Source organism: Pavona decussata, unplaced genomic scaffold, assembly GCF_977016875.1.
Source record: "Pavona decussata unplaced genomic scaffold, jaPavDecu1.1 SCAFFOLD_13, whole genome shotgun sequence".
Taxonomy (NCBI): Eukaryota; Metazoa; Cnidaria; class Anthozoa; order Scleractinia; family Agariciidae; genus Pavona; species Pavona decussata.
This window is the reverse complement of record NW_028145436.1, coordinates 773,759-794,392: the sequence shown is the minus strand read 5'-3', so window position 1 is coordinate 794,392 and position 20,634 is coordinate 773,759. Positions and strand designations below refer to the sequence as shown.

The following is a 20,634-nucleotide window of genomic DNA, read 5'->3' as shown; positions in this document are numbered from 1 at the left end:
GTAGCTTGTCTTCTATGAGTGGTAAACAGAGTTGGAGTCTAGGTCAGCTAAAAAACAACACAATAAACTAAAATGTTTCAAAATGTTTATTCGATAACTTGAGAAATTACTTTAGAAATTATTTACACTCAGACATCTTTAAACAAATCTTGGGCGTAATTTCTTCAGCCAAACGACAGGGCAATCTAGTTCCCAGGATCTTTCATAAGGATCCTGAATGAGAATTTGAACAAAAGGAGACAGAAAATACACACATTGATGCCATAAAGAACTTTCAAGCGAGTCTAAGAGTGCGTTTTCTTGGGATGTAATTTGGACGCTCCGAAATCGAAATGCCTCGAGATCTTTCACGCCATCCCCTTTCCAAACGCTGAAAGAAGTCTCTGTACTTTCACTTTAAAGTTACTTAAAAGCTGTTTGGATTTTTTTTCGTTTTCTTGGCACCAGGAACAACAAAGCTATAACGTTATATATCCCCCAAGAAACGGACTCTTAAATTAAGTTAAATATGGCGGTTAGACTTCCGCAACTTAACTGACACATTTAAAATATCGAATAACACATTCATTATATAGCGTTGCGGTTTGTTTCTAGAGTAAGATAGCTGGTTGCGTTTTCTCAACCAACCAAGTTTTACTCGAGAGACAAACTCGAGCTTACTAAATATTCAATTTAAAACTTGAGCTAAAATTATTTACCATTTGGAATTTGGGTTTTAAAATCCAATCGTTTTTTTAAAGGCGGTTTAATCGTGCATAACAAAGAGAATGACACTGAAAGAATTTGTTTTGACAGGGAAAGAGAATGAAACGTATTTACACGACTGTAATATTTGGATTCACATGTGCACGGATAGAAAATAGAAAGAGCCAAGAGGAAATTAGAATAAAAACTAAGCTAACGGATCATTTGACCAACCCCAGCTTCTTGGCCTCTGTTTCGTAGATGAGAAGACGCCACATCTTGACCACAAACACCTCCGCTTCCTCGTCCAAAACCTAACAGAAGGAAATATACTTTAAATGTAACGCACTGTAACTCCAATTTGTTGTTTTCAATCAATAGAAACCTAAAAGTCTTGCTCAAATTTGTTGTAGATTGTCATCCCAGTGTCCTAAGACTATCGATGAGTGTCTCTGGCCACAGATGGACTGGGTTGGATTTGACTGCAACTTGAAAATAGTTAAGCAAACTGTTTTCAAGTTCTCGCGTATTCGTTTCCAAAATGCACTAGAGCAGGTCATGAGTTGTTCCTTTCAAGAATCCAGTTCATTTCTTTTTCTTGATGTTCTAGAATTATTTTGTAACTAAGTGAAGGTGTTCTCGCACTATTTTCACCACAAAAGGTCAAAATCTTCGTGATACTTCCCCATTTGTTTTCTGTAATAAGTTTCGCCGATTTTATCGTCACGCCTCGTTCGTATCGCGCTGAAACAAAAAGCACTAGGTTAACTGTAAGAACTGAACAATGAAAAAAGAGAGTCACTTACCATCGACACATCTTCGAGGATGTGTTTTGGCGAACTTCGAGCAATGACCTGACAAAAAGAAGCCATAATTGTTACCACAAACATCCAAAAATGAACGTCGTTCTACAACGGTTTGCTTAGGCCAATGATAAAAAAAAATTAACTTACAGTTTGTCTCACTCTCTGGGAGGAATAAGTTGAAGCTTTTGAATAAAGTTACAAATTCATTGAGAAGTCACTGTCGATCGTCACGAGTGCAATTTCTCAAACAGAAAAGAAATTATAGCGAAGGTAAAAAATAACTACGGGTGTGCGAAGAATGCGAGTTGTGGAGTTGCGAGTTGCGAGTTGCGAGTTGCGAGTTGCGAGTTGCGAGTTGCGAGTTGCAGTTGCAGTTGCGAGTTGCGAGTTTCGAGTTGCCAAAACAAGAAAATGAAAATTTCTAGTAAAGATAACGTTATATAAAAGTTAGGGATCGCAAGGACGTAAAAACGGACTTTTCAGAGAAAAGGGTATACTCAAATCTTTTGTTGAGTTCAGTTAGTCACAAAGTCACAACAAGAGAATAACCCTTTTGAGCAAAGGAAGTGTAAGGGATCGATGCCACTGGTTTATAAATCTCAGATAACTTATCACATTGGACAAATCCTCCATGGTGAACAAAAATTAACTGCACGACTATGTGGTCTTTACCATCGCAACTTTCCAGATCGCTACATTCCGTCAGAGTTTCTAAGATTTTCCCACGCGTTTATTAAACCGCAAAGAGCGGATTCATGTGCACGTGCATGTGCAAGCAAAGAAAACACGTAAAAGGTGTAAAGGGAAAAAAACTCGAGGGAAACTTTTCTAAGAGTGCCAATTTATAAAAACGATACTAATAATCAATACTAATAATCGAAAGTTCAGAAAATGAATTGTAGCCAACAAATTTCACGTTAGTTCTGTTTTTCAAATAATAACTGACATCGACAGGTTACATTACTGGGTCTCCGAGCTGGGTGGCCGTTCCATATGATCGGCAACGATCATTCCATTGTTGAAAACAGTATTTTAGGTATCAATGCATTGTTCTTCAAAAGACCAATAAACAGACATCTAAGCTTAGCCTGTTGAAGCCTTTAGTTCATGTAGCGATACCCTGTTTAATAATAATAATAATAATAATAATAATAATAATAATAATAATAATAATAACAATAATAATAATAATAATAATAATTCTAATAATAATAATAATAATCATCATCATCATCATCATCATCATCATAATAATAAATTTATATAGCGCTTTTTATATGATATTCAAAAGCGCTTACAATATAAAAACGAAAAATTTAGTCAAAATCAACAAAATATAAAATTTAAGAATAATCAATCAATTTAAAAAAAATGTCTTTAAGTGTTTCTTGAAAGTATTTAAGTTCTTGGCAGTCCTAATTGCCAGAGGAAGCTTATTCCACTTGGATGGACCAGCAAAAGCGAATGCTCGATTACCAAAAGTCTTACATTTGGTTCGAGGCACCTCTAACAAAGTGAGGTCATTAGATCTCAAAGAGCTTCTGATTGATGCCTTTTCCCTGATGAGATCACAGATATAACGTGGAGTGATACCATTTAACGCTTTGAAAACAAGTAGTAATGTTTTGAATTCGATCCAAAACTCTACGGGTAACCAGTGAAGATCTTCCTTGCACATGCACGTGAATCCGCTCTTTGCGGTTTAATAAATGCGTGGGAAAATCTTAGAAACTCTGACGGAATGTAGCGATCTGGAAAGTTGCGATGGTAAAGACCACATAGTCGTGCAGTTAATTTTTGTTCACCTTGGAGGATTCGTCCAATGTTATAAGTTATCTGAGATTTAAAAACCAGTGGCATCGATCCCTTACACTTCCTTTGCTCAAAAAGGTTATTCTCTTGTTGTGACTTTGGTTTATATTAAAACTGAACTCAATAACAGATTTAAGTACCCTTTTCCTTTTCTTTTCCTAACTTTTATATAACGTTATCTTTACTAGAAATTTTCATTTTCTGGTTTTGGTAACTCGCAACTCGCAACTCGCAACTCGCAACTCGCAACTCGCAACTCGCAACTCGCAACTCGCAACTCGCAACTCCAACTCGCAACTGCAACTCGCAACTCCACAACTCGCAAATTACCCAGTCCCAATAACTACTACGAGTGCGCACTTTTGTTACTGTAAAAACTCGTAGTCATGACTCATACTTACACTCGTAGAAGAATCTAAAGGTGTATAACCAAAGTCAAGACGAACAACGACTTAATTTATTTCCTTATTTATTTACAAATTCATCAATGGCCATTGTGTTCCTTGCTAGGCATATCCACCCTTCAGTGGGTACTCACTAAAAGGGGAAGTATCACGCAAATTTGCTGTCATTTCAAAACCCAAAATGTTTTTCTGTCAGCAGAAACAACGAAATAATTGTCAAGTTTGTTATAAATTATCACCCCAGTGCAATAAAACTGTCGATTAGTGCCTCTGGCGAGAGACAGAGAAACCTTGAAAAATATCAGGCTAATGTTTCTCAAGTTCTCGCATTTTTGTTTCCAAAATGCGCTAGAACAGATCACGAGTTGTTCCTTTCAAGAATTGAGTTGATTTCTTTCCTCTCGTCATTGTAAAATTTATTGGGCAGCTGATTGAAGGTCTTATTTCATCATTTTTAACAAAAGATACTAAAAACCCCATGATACTTCCCCTTTAAGTGAGTACCTTGATTAATGATATATTGATTCACAAAAACGCGCTCAACGCCAATCCCTAAAGGTTATACAGGCTGCTTTAATACTGAGGCAGAATTAGACAACTTACCTTACTACAAATGAAGTCCGTTAGCGTCAATTCCTCTTCACCGATATATTCAATTATTTTCTTATTAACCCATGGACGTATTCTACGATCAACAAGACCCTAAAACGAACCAATCATAAGCTCAGAATTTTCACTGTACATACGACAACAGCCTCCGACCCAGACCTCTCTCAGTATTATTGCAACTACAGTAACTACAATGTAACAATAATCAATTATATCGAGACCCAGTCCATAACGGACTCATATATGAGAGTGCGATCTGGGGTGGAGTCCAACTACATATATAATATAGTAATCTGTACTTACATCACGTGATGATCCGAGTGTCCAATGAGATCACGAGAAAGAGAATGCGACTTGATGACCGCATATTCAGTCAAGACAGAGCCACCTTAAACTAAAACTTATTGTATCTAAAGCCTTGCGTATATACATCTGGGTTCCATTTCAAAGGGGAAGGCATTTACAGTAACTCCTACAGTTCATTTGAGCAAGCTGATGCATGCTTACATGATGCTCCATTCGAGTTTTCCGTCCGGCTTGCCCGTGTTGATTCATGATATCTGAAAGGAAAGAGAACCTTACAAATAGCGATGACTGTTCACTTACCTGGTCCACAATACTCCAGTCCAAGCTATAAGCAAACAGTTCATCTTTAGCAGTAGGTATACGTTCTATAAGCGACTTAATAATCCGTTTCTTATCTTCAGCCTCATCATTCTCTTCCTTGGTTCCATCCTCCTCATCCAGTTTGACCAGTTTCCGCTTGGGTACCGCGCCTGCTGCGTCATCGTCATCACCGCCACCAAACACTGCCTCCAATTTCTTACGGCTCGCCTGGCTGGCGGCGGAGGGCTGGAGACAAGCAAGACACCACAATAATTAGTTTATTGCGCCACTGGTATTGAAATCTTGAATTGGTTACAACAACAACAATTTATTTTGAAAAACAACAGAATGAACGGCTTGTCCCGCATATAGTTACAAAACTAGTCGAGGCGGGACAAGACGAATACAGGAACACTTGAGAAACCAGTAATTGACCGTTAAATGGTTCGCTGTTCATCGTTGATCTTCAACTTTCCCAATCTTAACTCTTGTTGGTTGCATCCAAGCGTGACCACGTGGTGAAAAAAAACATGCTCCGATTGGGTATCAGACATAGAATATTTTGTCAACGAACATTCAAAGTTTGACTCAATGGCAAGGTAACGTGAATGATTTGACACCCAGATTAAGTTGCTGTAACCGAATTTGATTGGAACTGTGCTTTATCTTGGATAATATAAAATCTCTTTAGCTATTTCTCGGAAAATATGTTTGTAAAACGAACTCATTTCTAGTTGGCAGGTGCGGGTGTGAAATTTCGTTCAGTTTTCATTAGAATTCAAATGTTTGATTACAAAACATGTCATGTTCAGTTTGTAACAAAATAAGGTCATGCTTTTTGAAGCGGCCTGGTCACACTTTAACGCAACCGACAGTAGATTTTGAAACTTTACAATCTGTTGTCAACTCTCGTATTCTATTCCACTCGGAAGAATTTTCGAAATTCTTTTTTTTTTCTCTGGTTTCATTTTAGACGCTAAGCGAGGACCACAACAAGACAATTTTTTTCCTCACCAAGTTACTGCTCAACTTCATTTCGAATCCAAACGCCTTCTTTGGCGCAGGTTCAATTTCAGGCTCGGGCTCTTGACCATTCTCGCGCGCTCTTTTCAGACCGAAAGTGGCTGGGGAAGAGTCTGTTGACCTGGGGCTTGGTGACCAACTGGATATGGGCGCAGATTCCACTTGAGGAACGAACTGAAAAAAAAAAAAAACAAAAACACACTGGTGAAAAAGCTGAATTAAATTTGTGCAAGGTAAAACACTAAAACTTACTTGAGGTTGTGGCGCTACTGCTGGTCTGAAGGTTGGCTGTAAAACTGGTTTTTCTTCTTCTCTTTCGCTGTCTTTTCCGTCCTGGAAGTGAACAGGAACAATTTGGCAAACAACAACAACAACAACAATTTATTTGAAAAATAACAGAATGAATGGCTTGTCCCGCAAATAGTTACAAAACTAAACGAGGCGGGACAAGCAAAGTGAGCTCTAAACGTTGAGCTGGCTGGTAACACAGTCTAATTATCCTGGCCAATTGGCTTTGCAACAATTGATAGTTTCAAGGTGTTAACAGCGAAGCTTGAGTCTATATCACATGTAACGTTGGTAGTAGAGGATTTACCTCACGCTTTTAGAACGAAGAATTTATATTGTATGTAGCGTGTTTATTGCCTCACGCTTTAAGAACGAAGAATATATATTGTGTGTAGCGTGTTTGTTGCCTCACGCTTTAAGAATGAAGAATATATATTGTTTGTAGCGTGCCAAGAATACGCTATCTCAACCTGACCGCTGGAACGTCGGATCGACTTTAACTGTGTCGGGTCGTCACGATCCGTCAAAACTTTCAGCTTTCTCTAGCGCCAAGATGACTTCCGGCAACTCGAATTCTCTTCCGTTTTGAACATTGCGACCTGACTTCCGGTAAGACGGGTCGACTTGATAAAGAGTCGACCCGACTCTACTGTTTTCTATTGTTTTAAACAATAGAGAAGAATAGATAAGAAACCTTTATTTCCATTGTTTCACACAAAAGAACTTCTGTTTACTAAAAATAGCGGCAACGCGATGACATCGTGAAATCCAAGATGGCCGCGCCCGGGAAATTTAAAAGCGAAAATAGGCGACAATCATATCTAATTTTAACACAAAATTGAATGCTATTTATACTTCTTACACTAAAATTTAGAATTAAGACACCATATCCAACAATTTACCGTCCATTGTTTTCGGAACAGAGATTGAAATTCCTCTTTAAAGAAATTTGTGAATTTTGATCAAGGCTAACCTGATCTTGTTCCATATCTTCAGGCTGATTATCCACTATTCTTTTCCGTATTTCTTCTATCTCCTCCATTTCTCTTTGTCTGTCTCGTTCATCACCTTCCACCTCTGCCTCTCGCTCTCGCCGTCGTCGTTGTAAAGCGCTTCCCCTTTAACAACAAACAAAAGATGTCAGTTAGTCCGCAGCCCGTGGTTCGTTTTTGTGCCAAACGTTGACAAGAGCACTTACTTGTAGTATTTAGGATCATCTTTGTAATCATCGTAATCTTCAAGAAATTCCAGTAAATGTTTTCTCTCACGCGCCTGAAGGAAACAAACAAAATAATAAAACTAGTAATTATCAAAGATTAGGGATGTGTTCGATGTCACCAGGCTCTTTCTCCTTTGTCAAGTTGGTGATGATGTCATCCGCCCTTACAAAATCTGCGGGGGATGCCAGATACCAACCCAAGATCTACTCATTCGTTGATCGATTGACTGTCCCATACTATCTCGACTCCAATCTGTATTACGTAGGAGTGCGTTCTTTCTACGCCGAACGCAAGTAGTGTTTGGAAACTTGTGAAAGGCCTGTGCATTGAGGAGGCAGAATTGAGACTCCAAATGTTGGCTAACTTTACCAAAATCAACTTCATAGTTTGTAACAAAGCCATACCGTACCTGTTCGTCTTTTTTCTCTCCTTCCTTCTCCATTTCTCGTTCGTACTCACGACCTTTCTTTCGCTCTCTTGCTTCCCAGCTTTTTAAACGCTACACAACAAGAGGAAAACAGTCTTGAGGCCATGGTTTCTTAAATCTATTTTCCATTTACAATATTATTCTACCATCTACAGTTTTTTGTTTTAATTCTTTACTGAACGGAAAGCAGCGCAGTACAAAACTGCAGCATCGAAATACACTAAACTAATTATACACAGACTGAATAACTGAATTTACAAATCATTCAAAAACTCATTAATAATCCATAAGGCCATTGACCTATCAAATGGTCGATAAAACATCACGTGCAGTGGTTTTAAAACCCGATAAAACCTCCTCCTTATTAGTATGCGGTGTTTAATGTTTTTCTCGTATGCTAATTTCCAACGTTTCACTTCACTTATTTATTTGATGTAACCTCGTTCATTAAATGAATGATATTATTTACATCTCGGGTTAGCGGATCTCTAGAGAATCATAAATAACAATAATTTGCGGAACTTAGCATCGTCCGCAATTTCTACGTTCACAAAAGCATCATTGTTATGAACTCTCTTAACACACGCTTTTCCAGGAATGTTTTTGAAGCCGTTCAAAAAACTCGCAGCACGTGTTTTATCGGGATTTAAAACCACTCGGCTGCGCCTCGTGGTTTTAAATCCCGATAAAACACTGATGTGATGTGATGTCTCACAACTTTACCGACTTCATGAAATGTAGATGTAGATACTGTGTCTGCATTTCATGCAACGCTGACAAAAGCGTAAGAAGTGCGTACAGCTCCTAACAAGACATCCAAATAGTCTACAAATGATACACTGAAAAAAGCCACCAAAGTTTTGTTACCTCTTGATAAGCTGCATCTCTTTCTTTCTGTCTTCTCTCCCGCCGCCTCCTGTCTGCCTCTTCATCTTCATCATAACCACGCTCCTTCTCTCTGCTTCGCTCAGAATCACGCTGTTTCTCACGATCCCGATCCCGATCACGATCACGATCCCGTTCGTCACGGTCTCTATCCCGTTCCTTTTCTCGGCGTTCACGTTCTTCACGTTCTCTCTTTCTTTCCCTTTCTCGTTCTCGTTCTCGTTCCTTCTCTTTGTCACGCTCCCTATCTTTTTCTTTGTCCCTGTCTCTTTCCCTCTCCTTCCTTTCTGATTTCTCCTCTTCTTTTTTCTTGTCCTCCTTCTGAAAAACACAAAACAGAAAACACCAGACGTGTTGAGTGCTACCATTCTTAACAAGCATTTCATCAACGCAATTAGGTTCTGTAGTTGCCTACAGGACTTGGCCTGTCCTCTTCTGTCGTTTCTGAAACAAAACACCCTGTCATGATCAAATTTATGGTTAGCACAAGCAATGGCCCATTTAATGAGGCATTGAAAATCAAGACTTTGACCTCAAAAGGAGATACTCTTTATCCAGTTAACTTCTGCAGCTTGATGGGCAGATCACAACTTTGATCTGCTCAAAGGAAAAAGAGCAACAACTGTTTTACAGAATGTACATACACTGAACAGACACGTTTTACAAGTACACACAACAGAATAAGACCAACAGAGTGTACTGTAACGACACACAGATTTAAATGTTCATGTTTCATCCTAACTTACCGTGCTCCCCGCAGAACATAGGCCCTTGCTCCAGCAACACTTGCAAAGCTTTCTTGTTTGATTCGCGTTATTTAACTTATTAAGTATTTCAAAACAATATAATGTAGTTTAACCTATTATTCTTTATAGTAAGCTTACAAGCAAGTGATTTATGCAAAGATCCTCCAACATCGCGTGAATATAAAAATAATATCAATTGTTATAGAAAAAATGGAGAGGAATGTGTACCATCATATGTATCTTAATTTGATTGAACCATTTCTTTAAAAAAAATGTACAAATGTAGTATCTACGGTGCTGTATGCAGATTTCTTGTGAGTTGACAAAGTTATCATTGGCCATATCTATACTAGGATATCTCTTAAAGACAACTTAAAATTTAATGTCTAGTTTATAAATTAAGTAACAGGTAAAAAGGGGACGAGAGATTAAAGGTCAGGAATTACTGTATCTGAATGACTCACTAACACAGATGTCTGCGCCATCACAGACGTTAAAGCCATGTGGTTTAAAAACGAGATGTAGTCATAGGTCACTAGGTTGCACTTAATTTTCGTAAAGGGCTGATAGGGTTTTTTATCTCCTACAATTCATAAAGCTGACACATTTTTTGCTGTTTGCCATTTGGTTACTGTTATCTCAATTCTGTTCTTTGCAGGTACAGTTTATTACTAGCAGGCATGACATGGTTTATGATAGTCTCACACGCAGATGTTCTTTATCTCATACACATCACTCAGGAATGAGCGACATGACGAGCCAAACGACGTCTGCTTAGGCGGCTAGGTTTATGGGGGATTTGATTACGATTTAAGAAAGGCTCCTAGCTGTTGCTTGCTTTCTTTTGTAACTGGGAACTTTAGTTGTCTTCATATTTTCTGTTGTAACTGTTGAATGTGATTGTCACCTCTTGTTGTATCAGTTTTGCATTCCAGTTTATTCAAACCTGCCTCCAAACTCTGTGGTAATCAGAATTTGGTATAATTTGTTTACAAAAAACAGATTTCAAATTATTTTTTGCCATTCCACATTAAGTTTATGTAGTAAGTTGCAGTCTCAGACACTAATGCCTTGAGAAACAGCCAAAAAACTTGACTTGTTACTTTGACTTTTACTGGGCACAGTGCAAGGTGAACTGAGAAAATAATCACTCTACTGCTTCAATCTTGGTTACAAAATGACCATAAAAAATGATGATTTGCCAGTAAATCTACAGAGTACGTACATGTATTGATCAACAGAAGTGCATGCTGCATTGAATGTCACATCTTAAAAACAAATAATTGGATGGCATCACTTACCAACACATATCCTAGAAGCAGAAAATGCAGAGGAGGAAATCCCCAAATCTCACCAACTCATCAATAAACTGTTTTATGTGCAACCAATAATTCTTGTTAAAGGTTTATCAATTCTAATTCACAAATGTTTATAATCATCCACTTGTTTTAAGTTCGAGGTAAAAAGATCAATTCCAGTTCAAGTATCCAGAGTTAAAACCTCACAGAAGGGGACGATATGAGGACAAAAGGTTGGAACCTATTGTTGTCAAAATTATTCCGCACGGTCACATGTGTAACTACAATACCACCATTCAACGTCACCTTCAAGTTGTCTTGGTTGAAGAGGCAGTGTCAGAGCAATTATCACATTTTTGCACAAAACTTTGCCAAATGTTTCTAGATCATGAAGTGAAATCAAGTGAATTTTTCAGCTTTATCTAATACATGGGAAGAACTTGAAAAAAACTAAAAAAAAAACTTAGTTTGGCCATTGCTTTTAGGAAGCTATTGATGAAAAGGTGTTCTTTTGATTCCTAGGTATTTGCAACACCAGATGACACTGTCACTTTGACAGGAAAAACTCATAAATGATTATTTTGTTTCAACTCCTGTGATACTTGAATGGAACAGCATACATGATAAAATTAAAGGTCTTAGCTTGAGGTCAGGTTTGCGGTTTTCCATAATGGACACAAACTATCTTCCCTGTACTTATCGTGGCTGAATAAATAACAAATACCCAACAGACAAACAAAGACTCAAGTTATGAACAAACAGAAAATTAAATCAACTTCAAATAAAACAAAACCACAGCTACATAAAATTACATTTCACATGACAAGTTCAAAAGGAATTCAACGTACCCTGTAAGTGTCTCTGAAGCTGCGAATTTCCCGTGAAACTAAACTCTTCTTTTCTGTGTCCATATCCAAGCCTTCCAAATTTTGCTGAAGGAAAGAGGAAAAAAAGACAAAGAAGGACATGTCAAGAGGGTTTCCCTTGAACTAAGCAAGTCATAAAAAGTTCCAGACCATGTCTCAAAAAATTCAAACATACCTCTGATCCACTATGAGTGGGCCGGTAAGGTTCAGCTGCCATTAGAAAGAAAATGCAAAGATCAGGCATCGTGATTACACCATAAGAAGAAAGTATGGCCAAGAATTGAAATCATTGCAAAACAAGCCTCGGATGTAAGGGACTTTAAGCAACCAGGATGGTGATGCCAACCTAAACTTCAAAATATGTATTTGTTACTCAAATTACTCTGCAATCATTCCAATTCTTTCAATTTGTACAATGTGGCCAACTTATCTAGGAAGGAACTTTGAGCATTCAAGTTAAGAACGAGAATAAAAGTTGACCAAGCCTATATGCTTGGTCAATACTTTCGCATTGTTGTTTTGTAGAGGAGGGCAAAGAAATGTACCAAAATTTACTATGCATGTGCAGAACCATGCTTTGGCTCATTATATCCCATTGTTTTGTGATGTTCTCACTGCTGTCACCGTAGTAGCTGCTTAAACTCCCTATTGATGATGAAACTACTAACAATATTTTGTGCCATACTGTAGTAATTTGTAGTAGGTAGATGGATCAGGTTATATACCAAAGATCAGATGTCATATAGTTCTGGATAATGATTAAGCTTATTCTTGCTTATTAATCCTATTATGGACGGCTGTCTGGACAAGTTCTAATAAACACACCAAACAAACAAGAAATGCATCCTAGTAAGACAAAAGGCAGATGAAATTACCTTCACTTTTTCGGTTTAAAATATCAGAATGTTCTAAAAGAATTTGCTCAATGGATTTCTTTACCCTTGTATCTTCACCCTGAATGAAAGACAAAACAGTTGTAGTTATTAGATAAAGCAAATGCAATGAAAGATTTTCCAGAATTAACCAGAATACAAATGGTGAGGTTACAAGGTCAAGTTTTGATTGGTGCTTGGATTGATTTATACTGTAAGATTTACCATGTTGAGTTAAACACCAGAAAATGTGTGATACACAACATCATTGTCAAAAGAAAGTTGCTAACTAGGGAACATTGACAATGGGTATTACTTTTCTTGCCATGTGAGTTATTAATCTCCCTTATAACAACTCACCAGAGAATATTTAATGCTTAATACATGTATTTTCTTTCCAGCAGCAATGAAAACTCAGTGGCGTTTCAACACTTACCAATGTTTCCTCATCAAGGTCATCATTATCATCCTCATCATCATCAGCCTCTCCATCTTCTCTCTTTCTATCTTCTGGTTTCTAACAAATAAAAGGACCATGTAAGAGATACAGGAAGCCTTAACATTACACACTCAATTACACATCGTTATCCACTCTTTGTACAACTATAACCCAGTGTAAACATTACCTTTTTAGATTCTTTTCTCTTCTCAGCTTTATATTCATCAAGAAAGGTCTTAGTTTTGGCATCAACTTTTACCTTCACAGCAAACAAAAGATAATGACATTGTTGAGTACAACTTTATTTCAATAAAAAAGGTTTACATTTACATGCACATGTACAGTCCATGTACTACAATGAAGGGCTTGTATATTCAAACAGCAATCACGTTGATAATGGGACAGTTAATCTGTTACAGCTACTATCAGTAACGTATGATCATCAAAGTGAATGCGGTCTTAAGAAGTCCTTCAAAAGCTCATTAATAATTATTCATCAGCCCATTGACCTATCAAATGGTCAATAAAACATCATGTGCAGTGGTTTTAAAACCCAATAAAACCCTCTCCTTATTAGTATGCGGTGTTGAATGTTTTTCTTGTATGCTAATTTCCAAGGTTCACAAAAGCATCATTGTTATGAACTCTCTTGACACACACTTTTCCAGGAATATTTTTGAAGCTGTTCAAAGAACTCGCAGCACGTGTTTTATTGGTTCTTAACCTAGTCGGCTGTTCCTCGTGGTTTTAAATCCTGATAAAAACACTGCTGCTTGTGTTTTAAACATTACTTAATTGTTGGGATGTGGATTGACATGGGTGATAAAACATCACGTGCAGTGGTTTTAAAACCCAATAAAACCTCCTCCTTATTAGTATGCGGTGTTTTATGTTTTTCTCAATATACTAATTTCCAAGGTTCACGAAAGCATCATTGTTATGAACTCTCTTGACACACGCTTTTCCAAGAATATTTTTGAAGCCATTCAAAAAATCTCACTGCATGTGTTTTATCAAGTCCAAAACCACTCGGCTGCTCCTTGTGGTTTTAAATCCTGATAAAACACTGCTGCTCGTGTTTTAAACATTACTTAATTGTTGGGATGTGGATTGACATTTTGACAACTTCATCTGAGTTATCAGTTCAATATCCTTTACTTACCACTAAAGCTTTGTCTCCTAATTCCTTGCCATGGAGTAATCGTATGGCTCTCAGGCTTGCCTCCGGATCTCCATAGTCACAGAACCCAAAAGCTGAAGAAAAATGGCCAATATTGATCTCATGCAATATACTGTTTGTTACTAAAAGCTGATCAGTTACTTCATCCCTTAAACCCTTAACCCTCAAACCCCTAATATCAAAAAACATATTCTCCTATCTTGTCCCCATACTTTTCTTATAAAAGTGCTGGGGAGAAGTTTTTAAAATATGAAGAAAATTCACCTTGGGTGATCATATCATTAATTCTCATGACCTCAGGTGTTGAATAAGCATTGATATAACAAGGAGAAATTTGATGTTGATCACTGTTAGGGCCAAAAGGTAGAAATGGAGCACATACATTACCTTGTAATTTTCCTTTGGCTCCTTGAACACGTTTCCAGTTTACCACAAGACCACATTTCTGTTCTCATAAAAGATAACATTACAAACTCAGGTGCCTTCACACTAACCTATTTTATGCATTGAATTAAAGATGAACAAGACTTCAGAAAGCATGATTTTAAAACTAACATTCACGTACATACCGTTAAGATTTGTCTAATAAGTGCATCACTGGCTCTTTCGGTTATGTTACCTACAAACACTGTTATCGTTGTGGATGAATTTCCTTGATTTTGATTCTGAAAAGAACATATTTTAATTAAAATCTGTTCTGTACTGTGTTTAAGGTGTTGGGCCCAGTTGTCTGAAAGCTGATTAATGCTAATCCACAATAAAAACCTAATGAAAAAAAAAAAGTTAAACGTCAAGTTACTGAAATTAGTTAACTGTAGTTTTCAGCACACTTTTTGAACATATTTTTATTAAGCTTATTTTAATCTAATGCTAAAGAAGAGTCTAAGTAGAAACTGACAGACAAAAATGTTTTGGAAAAATTATCATTGACTCAAGCCAATGTTCGCACTAACCCAGGATTACCTTAAAAGGGCTTTGAACAACTGGGCCCTGTTCTACAAAGCAAAAATTGCTTTACTTGTAACTTGAAACAAGCCTAATGCTGGGAAGTTGCAATATAAAGTACATATATGAACACAGTCTTCAAATTTGAACACATTTTGCCTCAGTTCTAACCACCAAGAACCAAGGCAAAATTGGAAGTACATGTACTTGTAGTCATCACAGCGTAAAACTGCAGTATTCCATCGCCAAACTACAATAAGATGTTGATTTTTGGCAAGTGAGCATTTTTCATCATGTGCTTTACAAATGCTGTACATGTGTCTCATCAAATAACAATTTCACAAATTTAAATGTTTGTGACATCACACTTAAGGACTCCATAATCCTCTTTGTGTGAGATGCTGTCCAGCCTTTTATGCCAATGATAAGACATTCGTTTAATACCATTTTCATTGTATCAACCGATAAAGGGTGGTAGTATTGATCCATCAAAGTGTAAGTGATGGAAAGGACTAATGCGAGCCACCTTAAGTTGAAAAACAAATACAGAACTTGATATCCAGCTTGTATACCAAACTAGAGCTGGTTTAGACCAATAATTATTGTGTTATAACGTCAACATGAATGTGTGCCTCTGTTTGTTTTAAGCCCTCAAACTGGTGAGAAAACAAAAGGAAAACAAACCAACCTGATAATTGTTATTCTGTTTATTGTCTGATCTGTAAGATGGTTGTAATGGAGGTACTGCTGGTGTAGGAAGAAGTGGAATTCCTGGGGGCTGAGAAAAGTTAACTTTGATAATAATGCTTTTAATGTTCTGATTGCACTAAAATTAGAACAAATGAGATTCTTTTTGTATGATTAACACAATGAGAATTATGTGTTTTGATCTACTGTCTTTCTGCAAATATTGCTCACAACTGATCACCTCTCTTGCATCAGCATGATCAACAAAATATTTGAAATTATTTTAAGCCCCTATTGAACAATCCTCTCCTACATTGTACCTTCCACCCAAATTTCCAAAACCTTAATACCAATTTTTTATACATATTTAAGACGTGCCCGTGCATCAACCAAAGTGTTCCATTTATTGTTGTTTCAAAGCCATGGTTATAACATGCAAGATATTGCTGTTCATGTATTTACAATGCTCTCTGGGTTTCAGCAGGCATGTTTCTGACACTTTCCTGTTTCTTATCCTCCTGGCACCAAGTGTTCAAAGGGAGGATATTTTATTACCTGGATAAATATTATTGCTATCCAACTTGGAGAAAATGAATACCAACTATTATAATTTATTGGCAGGATAGCGATTTATCTGCTAAGTAAAGTTATCCACTCTTTGAACAACTGCAGCCTGATAAACGCTGCTGACAACGTCGGGCCATTCTCTAGGGCTCTCTTCCCCAAAAACCTTTAAAAACGCTTTGGAAACTCTCGAAGAATTCCCTGACACAAATAACCAGCACATTTTGGTTTCAAAAAAGGAAAACTTGAGATGATACCATGATGCCATCAATATTTTTTGCCATTTTTCACAGTATTTATGTGTGTTGAATTATAACCAAAAGCACTTGACTACTTACAACAGTTAAAGTAGGAACCCCTGGAACAGATATTGGAGGCTTGGTTGGTAACGCTGGAGGAGGAACTGTACAAAAGAGTAACGCAAATGGACACAATCAGCAAATGTAGATCAAACTTGTTACAAAGACTACAGTTTAAAATAACTTTCAGATAGATGCCAGCCGTGATAACTGGCTGAATTAGAGACAATAAAATAAAATTCAAAAGACAGCAAAATGGGTTGTTTAGTTATCAACAGTTCCAAACAGAATCAAAATGTTCACAAACAGACAACAATTTACAATCTTCAGGATGTTCCATGTGAAAATTTCTCACAACCAGCCACTTAAGTAAAATGCTGGTCATGAAAGTTTCATTGCTTTCTTCTCAAACAACATGAATTCAGTGTGCTGACAATGAGGATATGAGTAAATCATTTTGTGAAGACCAGAAGAACATAAATGGAAAAAAATTTACTTTATAATATTGCATTGGAATGGGAGTTAGAAATGCAGGAATGAATAAAGCATCGCAGTACTCAGTGGCTTGGCTGTGGGTATGCAACTTGTAAATTATAGCCATCTGATCGATCAACACTTGACCCCAAAATAAAAAAGTTACCACATAGTAAAGTTTTCTAATTCAATCTGACTTTCTCTTTCACTTTCACTGACAACAACATATGGCAACATTTCTTTGCAGCTTGCCATCCATGTTTTATCACCTTTGCACACAACAAATTTCAACTCCTGATAGGAGCACTTGGATTTCTTTTTTTCCGAGTATGCCTGTGTCACTTTCTAGAATAATACATCACTCTCATTCATTCACCAGGCTGGAAATATAACATCACATTTATTTCATATACCACACGTTTGACATTTAAATCCAAGCAGTTTGTAGGATATTTGTCCCATGAACCTAGTTTAATGGCCTTAGCTCGCACGAGTCTCCTGTAGCTCAGTGATAGAGCATCTGAACTAGTAATCAAAAGGTCTTAGGTTCGACTCCTGATAGGAGCACCCGGATTTCTTTTTTCTGAGTATGCCTGTGTAACTTCTAGAATAATACATCATTCTCAACAAATTTCATGTTGCAAAATGTAGAAGCAGCATCTACTTTCTGCAACATGAAAATTTGTTGCACATGGAGGTGTTAACACAGGCAACAAACAATCTCAACTTGCAATGCAGCATTTGTTATGCGACAAGTTGCAAGGATGTGCTGCCCATATTACTTGGCCTTGGATCATTGAAGGTTTACATTTTTAAACTAAACTGATTTTCAGTTCTGGTTATGCTTAAGTTTCAATGACAAATGTTTTGAATTAGGTGTTTGATTCACTGTGTTAGCCTTGAGTTTGCTACCCCAGTAAAATAACTGGTGTCTAAATGTAACTGTAAGCAGCTGTTGTTCTTTGAATCACGAATGAACAATCAAGAATGTTTCAGTTCTGTGCTTCTCGTGAGAATCAAGTTGAAAATGTTAACTTAAATGAACTCGCTAGTGTTAAACGAAAAATAAACATTTCACACATTTGACTCAGGAAAAAGTTGCTGCATATACTTTTTGATTTTCTTGCTAATTTAAAGTAAGTTCATGTTGAGCATTTCTTTTTCCAACAAAATTGTGCATCAAATAGACCTTACACAAAAATGGCTGACATTTTTCATGTTCTTTTGTTTGCATTTAGCCTTGTTCAAGCTAAAATATTATTCTGATTTTTTAACTCAGGAACAAGGTTGGTAGGGCTAATCTGAATGCAAACAAAGAACATTAAAGTGAAAGCCATTTTTGAATAGGGTTTGTGTGCTTCTTGCTTGTTATGTCCGGTTATTGTTGCATCAAGCTCAATAATTAAGCTTTACAAATGTATTGATACCTTTGCACACCAACCTCATACACAAGACCACAAGAAAAAAGGTTATTTTCTAGTACTTGTCCTTATCTCACACCAGTTTCCACGTGTGGCAAACTCAAAAAAAATGTTAAAGCCAAATTGGTTTCAACTTTTTTCTTCTCAATATATCCGATCCTTCCTCTTTCGCTTTCCCTTCCTCATCCTGTGTTCTCGAAGAGAAGGAAAGCCCTACTGTATATTTATTATTACCCCAGCAGAGCATTTTGTTTAGTCTCTGATTGTTTGTTTCGTTTACGTACCTGCAGCGACTGATGGAGGCAACGGCGGTGGAGGAAAGCCCGGAGGAGCGGGAAATGGCGGCGGAGGTAGACCCGCCGGTATATTCCCTGGTGGTGGTGGCATTCCCGGTGGCATTCCGCTTGAAGGAGGACGCAGTCCTACCGGAGGATGGCCCATTGTTTGCTGTGGTGGCGGACGATAGGACATTCTTTGAGAAATAGTAGTGAAATTTGTAAAGTTTCAAGGCCTCTTAACAATACCTCCGTGTTCAACTCAACATGGCTGCCCTCGTGTGGCAACCTAGTGCATGCTGGGAGTTTTGTTCCCAGACTTTTTCTTTTTCACACGGTACCGTTCACGGTCGACACAGGTCACATACTTCATACTTCTGTACACAGTGTAATAGCTTTTGATATTTTGATAATCAGCGTCTTACAGCACGCTGCATTAGTTATAACATGCATCGGCATGTAAGTTTAGTTTAGTTTCAGTTTAGTTTATTTACACTTGGATATAGTATTACTATTTGCGTTGTATATAGAAACATAGGAATAAAATAACAAATAAAAGGAGAAAAGAAAGAAGTTAATGTCTTTGGTAGAAGTGTACGGTGGTCAGAGGAGCTTAGCTTTCGAGCTAACCACCGCTATATTATAAATGGAAATACTAATGGGAACTCACCAAAGATTGAGCTAAGTCCAGTCATTCGCAGTTAGTGTTAATGACACAGATCTTGAAAGGGTATACAAATTTAAATATCTGGGCGTGTTTCTGGATCCCTGCTTAAATTGGAATGAACACTTTGATCATATCGGAAATAAAATCTCGTCCAGCCTTGGAATGCTTCGTATAGCCCGGAAAGTGTTCCCAAAAAAAGCTTCCATTACTCTGTTTAATGCTATGGTTCTACCGTTATTCGATTACTGTTGCGTTGTCTGGGATGGTTGCGGTCAGGGTAACAAGAACTAGGTACCTTGACCGTCTTCTCAAGCGAGCTGCGGGAATAATTGCAGGTCGCAAGGCTACCGACACCGATATGACAGCAAACATTGAAGTGGCCATCCCTTTAATGCCGCAGAGAATACCAAAAGTGCATACAGATCTGTAAGTGTATCAATGGCTTGGCTCCAGCTTATCTGCTAGATGACTGCCACTTCTTGAAGCAGATCCTAATCTCGTACCCAGATCTCTCACATTTCGACATTCCCGAACCGACGACTGAGATCGGGGTACGAGATTAAGCAGATCCATAACTACAACACTAGGAACAAAGACCTTATTTGCCTGCCTCTTGCCAAGACTACTAAATTTCAAACATCTTGCCGCCAAATCCTGGAACACTCTTCCTCGTAACTTACGTCATGATCAGTCTCTCACTAGTTTTAAACTGAGAGTCAAGAAACATCTAAATCACCTTAGTTAATTTCTCACCTTCATTTACTCTTTGAATGATTTTTTGCTTTCATTTCTATATTTTATGATTTATTCTTATTATTTTATACAGATCTCCATTTAAACCAGCTATGCTGAACTGGAATTTCTGTATAAATAATGTATATAAATAAATAAATAAATAAATAAATAAATAAATATAATAATAGTGTGTGCTTGGTGCCATGGCAACTATGGATGATCATATGGAACTGTCACTTTTAAACTGTAAACCCACGATGACTGCTTAAAGTAAGTTCTAGTTCATTAAATATATCCGTGGACCGTGATACGATTTGCAAAATAGTATAACAAATAATAATAATAATAATAATAATAATAATAATAATAATAATAATAATAATAATAATAATAATAATAATA

General features: G+C 37.2%; 1 protein-coding gene across 3 annotated transcripts; it reads right to left on the bottom strand.

Annotated features, from left to right (window-relative positions):
* Positions 1-68: 68 nt before the first annotated feature.
* LOC146487760 (RNA-binding protein 25-like) lies at positions 69-19,117 on the bottom strand. Of its 3 annotated transcripts, none has more exons than XM_085126791.1 (22): positions 18,840-19,117; positions 16,700-16,764; positions 15,799-15,888; positions 14,735-14,830; positions 14,553-14,610; positions 14,148-14,239; positions 13,173-13,244; positions 12,983-13,063; positions 12,550-12,628; positions 11,850-11,884; positions 11,657-11,740; positions 8,747-9,085; positions 7,862-7,951; positions 7,431-7,504; positions 7,206-7,350; positions 6,197-6,277; positions 5,936-6,118; positions 4,823-5,167; positions 4,310-4,408; positions 1,491-1,538; positions 919-998; positions 69-213 (listed from the first exon to the last, which is right to left on the bottom strand). In XM_085126791.1, exons 1-22 carry the CDS (start codon positions 19,024-19,026, stop codon positions 186-188), a joined length of 2,451 nt encoding a protein of 816 aa, XP_084982917.1. In that variant the 5' UTR covers positions 19,027-19,117; the 3' UTR covers positions 69-185. The 3 variants fall into 3 exon arrangements, with proteins under 3 accessions (XP_084982917.1, XP_084982926.1, XP_084982933.1); XM_085126800.1 differs by having other exon boundaries at positions 4,922-5,167; XM_085126807.1 differs by having other exon boundaries at positions 69-998; positions 4,922-5,167.
* Between the last annotated feature and the right edge of the window lie 1,517 nt (positions 19,118-20,634).

Coding starts and splice junctions, on each gene's coding strand:
- LOC146487760 (XM_085126791.1), bottom strand. CDS start 19,026: ATGTCCTATCGTCCGCCACCACAGCAAACAATGGGCCATCCTCCGGTA. Junction 12,629..12,982: donor ACCTTGATGAGGAAACATTG/GTAAGTGTTGAA, acceptor TCTTTCATTCAG/GGTGAAGATACAAGGGTAAA. Junction 9,086..11,656: donor GCTTCAGAGACACTTACAGG/GTACGTTGAATT, acceptor TGTGTTTTTCAG/AAGGAGGACAAGAAAAAAGA.